This window comes from Ostrinia furnacalis, unplaced genomic scaffold (genome assembly GCF_004193835.3).
Source record: "Ostrinia furnacalis isolate ACB-3 unplaced genomic scaffold, ASM419383v2 OfSCF6389, whole genome shotgun sequence".
NCBI classification, from domain to species: Eukaryota; Metazoa; Arthropoda; class Insecta; order Lepidoptera; family Crambidae; genus Ostrinia; species Ostrinia furnacalis.
Window position 1 is genome coordinate 251455 of NW_021136628.1, and position 7433 is coordinate 258887.

The 7433-nt window shown below is 36.2% G+C and overlaps 1 protein-coding gene across 1 annotated transcript; it reads right to left on the reverse strand.

The window, feature by feature from the left end:
• Window positions 1-5211: 5211 nt before the first annotated feature.
• Window positions 5212-7032, reverse strand: LOC114362316 (uncharacterized). The gene is made up of 2 exons (XM_028317636.1): window positions 6244-7032; window positions 5212-5494 (listed from the first exon to the last, which is right to left on the reverse strand). Exons 1-2 carry the CDS (start codon window positions 6770-6772, stop codon window positions 5247-5249), a joined length of 777 nt encoding a protein of 258 aa, XP_028173437.1. The 5' UTR covers window positions 6773-7032; the 3' UTR covers window positions 5212-5246.
• Window positions 7033-7433: the final 401 nt, after the last annotated feature.

Below are 7433 nucleotides of genomic sequence, written 5' to 3' on the forward strand. Positions count from 1 at the left end.
CCTATAAAGACCTGTGTGGCACAATTGGGAGCATAAACATCCTTGTGGTACGATTTATGATCTTATTGAAACTTCCACTTCCATTTTGAGTTTGGAATCAAAAGTTACTATCAAATAATTCCGAGTGGTGACGGCAGAGTAGGATTTATCACAAACCCCTACTCTTCCCGCGGGTGTCGTACGTAAGAGGCGACTTAGGGACTGCACATCAAACAGAGAACGGGCAGCAGCGCTCTCTGAAAAACATAAATGTTTTAAACTGCGATCTCCAACCCGCCTGCCAAGCGTGGGGATTATGGCAAAACCCTCCACAATAGTGGAGAAGGCTCATAGTCCAGCAGTGGACTATAAAGGCCTGTTGATGATGATGATGATGATGATCAAATAATTACTGAAGATCCTCAATCAATCTGACCATGAATCATCGGATCATTTAGTCCTCACTGCAGGAACATAACCCTGACCCTCTCCAATTTTCCAGATACAAATAGAGCTTTGGGCGTCCTCACGACCTTTGTATTAGTCTTTTTCTAACTTCTAATTTATCTTGAAGCCAAAATTTATTAAAATTGATTCAGAGGTTTACGCGTGAAAATTAAGCACACTGACAAACATTACTTCGTATTAGTAATGTTTCATGAAACTCGTAAGTATTTATAGATTACAAAATTTATCATCGGAGCATTAGCTGGAAGCTATCAATAGTTTACGTAGTTTGTAAAATGTGCGTTCAATGGGTAATTGTATCTAGGTACTTAGTTATTAAAGATTTTATTATGAAATATTGTACGTAAACGTATTGCCTTGAAACTAAGAATTTAGTTATCTAATCCTGCTACGTGAGTTCGTGGAAGACAATGCACTATTAAGAAAACCATTATTCTNCATCGGATCATTTGTCCTCACTGCAGGAACATAACCCTGACCCTCTCCAATTTTCCAGATACAAATAGAGCTTTGGGCCTCCTCACGATCTTTGAAGCTATTGTCTTTTTCTAACTTCTAATTTATCTTGAAGCCAAAATTTATTAAAATTGGTTCAGAGGTTTAGGCGTGAAAATTAAGCACACTGACAAACATTACTTCGTATTAGTAATGTTTCATGAAACTCGTAAGTATTTATAGATTACAAAATTTATCATCGGAGCATTAGCTGGAAGCTATCAATAGTTTACGTAGTTTGTAAAATGTGCGTTCAATGGGTAATTGTATCTACTTAGTTATTAAAGATTTTATTATGAAATATTGTACGTAAACGTATTGCCTTGAAACTAAGAATTTAGTTATCTAATCCTGCTACGTGAGTTCGTGGAAGACAATGCACTATTAAGAAAACCATTATTCTTATATGTCTGTTAACATTCACTATGAATGCCAGAATACTTTATATTGCACAATAAATGTGAAATAATATAATATTAATATATTTTCAAATCTTATTATAATAGTGGAACTTGTTGGAAGATTTGTTCTACTCGTACACTCCTCACACTGGCCAGATATTTGTCCCATAATCCTCTTTTATGACATTGATGGGAAGAGTTCGAGAGGTCTTAGTGTGCTTTGCCCAAATCACACGTTTTAAACCAATGAGGTATATTCTACTACTTAAATACGACACCTATTAAGTAATTGTAAGTGTAGAGACACATATAGAGTTTATAGGTACAGAAAGATCTCTATGATATTATCATGGTTTATTACTAGATTCCAGTTTGGTGCTTTGCATAAAGTTGTTGTTGCTGAAAGGCCGAACGTATCTTTTTCATTTAAGAACTTTTCCTTTTGAGTTGATTGAATCAACGTTTGAGGAAAGGTGAAAGATATTAGACACTACAAAGTCATTAAGTCGCGTACAAATAGTTCCAACTTCTGTCCAAAATAGTTTTTTTATTTGCCAGAAGCTGGATCCTTCTTGAAACCTGTTCAAATGGCTCTACACCTGTAAGTATACAGACGGACGCGTCATAGTTATAAATATCGAATCGTGATTATACACACATTATACTACATATTAGCTGATGACTCACATCATACGTTTGCATGACGCAGATATTCAAATGATTCTAACTCGAAATGTACTGATTTTCATCTTCGTACGTATAGAGCGTTTTGAATAATGCCCCTTTGTGTCGATAAATAGTAATGTATTTGCACATAAATAGGTACATATTTTATATTTTGACACGTGTTACTAAAAAAACAATGCTTCTTGATCTTAAAAATGTAAGGCTGAGTTGCACCGTCTTACTTTAACTTTGAAAAAGTCAAAAATCTGTTAAACTCCATACAAAAAACACCATTTCCTATCGTTAAAGTTAGGGTCAACGTTAGGTGGTGCAACTCAGCCTAAATAAACTTCTTGCAGTTCAGTAGGTATATTAAACTGACAGGGAATGAAAAAATAAACCTAAATATTAAGGCTCTGCACAGGTATCCTTCCGTTTGGCCAAATTACTTTTCGCCAAATTTCACTTCGCAAACAACTTATCGCCAAAGTTTCATTTCCCAAATGAACTTTTAGCAACTGTACTTTTCGCAACTAATTCATTTGGTCAAATTATCATTTGGCCAAATTTTACTTGGCAAATGTTTATATAGCAAATGTTTTATGTTGCCAAATATTATATCCCAAATAATTTGTTTGGTCAAATTGACACTTCACATACTTACCCACCGTTACCCACAAATCAAAGCATAAGGCACATGATCATGGTTTTCACAAGAATTTTATGTAAAACAGAGAGATTGCAGAAAATAGTATGGTTGCAAAAAGTAAGTATTGTAGAAAATAGTAGGTTAGGTTAGGTTAGAACAGTGACCCTTAATGCGCGAAGGCGAGCGAAGCGTGCCGCGGCAGCGGCCGCCGAGCGCTAGAATCATCTCTATTGTTAATGAATCATTTGGAAATTTCGATAAAAAGAATGAAATATGAAAATTTATTTAGAAAAATTGTTATATTATAACTACCCACTAAACAAAATAATAACCACAAGCTAATTTGTATTCCATTCTATGCACCAATCAAATTGTTTTGTAAATAGTTTATCGTGAAATATTTTTGCCAAATGAAACATTTGGCAAAACATACTTTGCCAAAAGATAATTTGCTGAACAATAATATGCCAAAAACGACATTTGCGAATTAAAAGTTTGCAATAAGTTGTTTTGCCAAATGAGAATTTGCCAAATGAAAATTTGCGAAACGTTGTTTGCGATGTGATAATTTGGGAAACGTTTTTTGGCCAAACATTAGTAAACCAGTTTATCGTGAAATATTTTTGCCTAATGAAACATTTGGCAAACCATACTTTGCCAAACAATAATTTGCTAAACAATAATATGCCAAAAAAAACATTTGCGAATTAAAAGTTTGCAATAAGTTGCTTTGCCAAATGAGAATTTGCCAAATGAAAATTTGCGAAACGTTGTTTGCGATGTGATAATTTGGGAAACGTTTTTTGGCCAAACATTAGTAATCCCTCTGCACAACATAAAACATTTATTTTCGAAATCTAGTATCCAATATTTCGAAAATCAAAAAGTATAGTCCGCACTAATTAATACTGTTCAATTTTGTAAAAAAAAATATGACGTATAATAAGAATGGACCATAATTAAACTGTTTCAGTACTACCGAAAATTCATTCAAATCAAAGTAAAAAAAAAAAAAAAATTACTAGACAAATATAGGATTTAAAATTGCCTGTTTATATTCGCTCGGACTAAATTGCACATCGAGAGTTCGAAACACGTAGTAGCCGAAATTATAGTGTCCTGACATCACGACAGTTTTTGTGCAGGTATCGTTCAATGGAATTTGTGTTCGTGCCGTGAATGGAGGCAAATCTTTGTTTTTGGACGTTGCCCTCGAGAAAGGTTGCGTGCTTTGAAACATGGCCACTACGTTAAACATCTAATGCTTTGACAAATTAATTGTCCTGTGTTTTTGGTTACTTAGATTATGGCTCTGATTTTGAATATGATTAGGTACTTGAACTTAGGCTGAGGTGCACCATCTAACTTTGACTGTAACTATAACGATAACTGGTGTTTTTTGTATGGAGTTTGACACATTTTTGACGTTTGTCAAAATTAAAGTAAGATGGTGCAACTCTTTTAAAACATAAAAGTTACATTACAATTTTCGTAAGTTTTGTTTAATATTATTCATTTTTTTAGACTGCAATATTCGCTGACCAAAAAACATCAGACGCTCATGCCTAAGCGGCTTATACATATATTATACAATAATGGATGGGTAGTAACCTCAGTCACAACATACAAAGAGCCTAGGTACACGAATAATTAAAACAGTTTATGGTAAACAAAAACTTGCCACATCAAAAATAGGTACTTTAGTGAAGCAAAGATCCGACCTTACTTTATTTTCATAGAAACGTTAAAGATTTATGAGCAAAGGGTCAGCTGACAATCAGTGGCTAGACATCTTAATTGCGACGCCCACTGCTATACAATGCCACATGGTACTACTCGAAAGAAAAACATTTTACACCATTTTAAGGATTAAGTAGGTTAATAATAAAAACATTAAGCTAAAATTAATTTAATTATTAATTTTTACTTGAAACATGCACGATTGTAACTTTACATTTTTATATTTTGAGATGAACCTAGTAGTAATAATTTTGTTTTGTTATTTTTGTCACAAAATTAAGTTTCAGTTAATATCAAAATTGCAATCAGTGCTTATTAAAATTGTCATATTAATTACACTTAAATTGCAGTAGCTTTAATTAAGGTGTTTGTGATGGTGACTGTACTTTGTAGTTGTTATAAGGTTATAACATACTTAATCGAAAGGTTAAGGTGGATGCTATTAGGGAATATTTACCTACATGTTGAATTATTTGTAAAAAAATATTTTTAATAATGAAAGTTGTTATAATAACGTTATAATTTTTGTGTTTCAAAATAGCTCCTATTTACTACAACAAAAGATGCTACAGGATATGGCGTGCCATCGTCCTTATTAAAGTTCAATAACGAAACGTAACGCAGGTTCACCTAATTAAGCCCGTTTGCTTAGAAACCTATCGTTATAAAGTCACTTACTAAAGCATATACGAGTCAATAACTAGCGGCCCACCCGCGACCTCGGAAGCGTGGAGTGAGGACCCACGTTTTACCTCCTTAGGCCTTTGCCACAATTGACGGAAATGCTGTCGCGGAGCAATGGCGGAAGACCCGTGACGTCATTTCTCAAAAACATTTCAGTCAACATTTTAACAAAAAACATGCAAAGTACTTACCGTGTCAGCATCGCTCTCTTCAGTGGCCATCGCGACTCCTCTATCCAGGTGTTGCTCAGCGTTATCCAGCTCTCTATCCAGGTCAGCCCCTTCCATCTCCAGCTGGGGGGACGCCTGCAGCTCCTCGTCTCCTGGCTCCTGATCCTGTTCAGGGTCGGAGTGGATGACGTGGCGCGCTGGCATCTTCACGACTAGAGGTCGGAAGTTCAGGCGAGAGGATCCTAAAGTAAAATAAAATGGTGAAATTGATGTAACGGCATAATATTTTAACAATTTTTTAACAGTCTTGTTATGTCATCTTCATTTACTTTGTATGAACTTATCTAAGCAGCTAGGAAACTCTGTAATTGGCTTAAATTTTAATGCTCCTGAAGCTAACATGCATTATAAAATAAGCTGGTCTTTGTAACAGTTAAGATAATAATTTAAACATGTCATGTGTGGACATAATGTTATAATGAGAACATATAAAAATACATTTAAAAAACGGGGTGTGGGACAAGTTTCCCTTAAGTAAACATAAATTATTTGTACTGTACAAGCCCTGAATCTCTGTATAAAAGTAATGTATAATATAGAACTCTAAATATCCTAGAGAATTGTGAGAAGTGCCTAATGCATTTCCAGTAGCGTTAAAATAAAACTTCGTACCTAAATTGTTTCAAAAACACCATCCGTAGTTCTCACTAACGAATAGAAATAACACATTGAGTATAAGCACACAAATTCAAATTATGTGTTCATTTGCATAATCTTGTAAACAAGTTGCGCAGAGACTACCAAATGGCTTCGGTTTAACACGTACTTGCGAATGGTTAGTAAACTGTTTTAATTCGAACCTTAAGAATTGGAAAGTTCGAGAATGTTATCCAGCATCTTACTATCATCTTTCAAACTGAACAACGGTAATAGTAGGTACTTAAGTAAAATAAAACTACATATAATAAACCTATAACAAAATTATTCATACCTTTCTCGTCCTTCTGTAGTTTCTTCATAGCCTCACGAGCGCCTTGCAAAGTGTGCGTGGTATTAGTCGATATGGGCCTGATCGTAACTCTCTGAATCCCACTACCAGGCAGCAAACTGGTTATAACTCTTTTCGGCACCTCTCTCTCGGGACTCCGCGAGTAGTTTATCATTGCCTCATCGGTATCGGCGTCTATATCTATGAAGCATTCTTCGAACTGCTCGAAATTTTCCAAATCAGAGTCCAGCTCAGTTCTAGACCCGTGCGTCTTCGGCCTGTAGAAAGAGTCTGAATTGCGTCTGTAGTCCAGGTTCTTGGGCTCGGGTGTAGAAAAGCTTCTCATGACGTACCCTTTTAAAGGGCTGAGTTGGGTGGAATCTGGCTCAGCATGCGTTGGCGGTGAGGAATAGCTCCTAGGTAGAAGGCTTTTTGACTGCATTTTGCGTTGCTGGGCTTGGCTGGTCCTGATCGATATAAGGCTTCTCCCACGGCCTGCAGGCTGCGTAGGCGCAGGCTCTTTGCGCCGCATCGTGCTACGTGTTGAAGTCAAAGGATCCTGACACGAACTGAGGAAAGGATTGTAACACCGTCACACGTAATTTTACCTGTGCTCTATGCGTGTCCAGTTCCAGCAGATCGATTTCCGATATCGTATAACAAGGCCGGGTGCAGCCAGATGATATATCATATGGTAGGCAACGGTGAACACGTCCGACTGATCTGATACACTGGCACGCATGACAAATTAAAATGATTAGCAGGTTCGCCCACGCTGCAATCTGTGATAGGATTCGGAGCGTAATCCTTGGTGCACGTTTCACTAAAGTCTTAACCAGATTGAGATCTGAGCCAAATAAATATTTATCCACTGTTATAATGGTTTGGTTTGATATGTATCACTTTTTATTTACGTCGTTACATTTCTGTTTCCTTGTTGAACAGTGGCAGCACAAAAACACTTGCTTGATATAAANCATACAAAAAGCGTTTTAAACTGATTCATATTTTTGATCTATCGATAGCAATGAACGATGAAGCTTACTGTTTCGGCGAAGCAAGCGGCACGACTTACGAAGAAGCTGCGTGCGCGCAAGTAGGCGGCAACTTTCCCTTTGTAAAGCACGGCCGCGTGTGATAGATTGCTTTTGGTATTAACGAACGAGGCATGTTATTGGATGTTAAATAACCGT

What these genes read in the sequence shown, in the direction of transcription:
- LOC114362316 (XM_028317636.1), bottom strand. Translation starts at nt 6,772, where the DNA reads ATGCGGCGCAAAGAGCCTGCGCCTACGCAGCCTGCAGGCCGTGGGAGA. An exon ending in ACTACAGAAGGACGAGAAAG is followed by an intron (nt 5,495 to 6,243) that starts GTATGAATAATT and finishes ATTTTACTTTAG; the next exon opens with GATCCTCTCGCCTGAACTTC.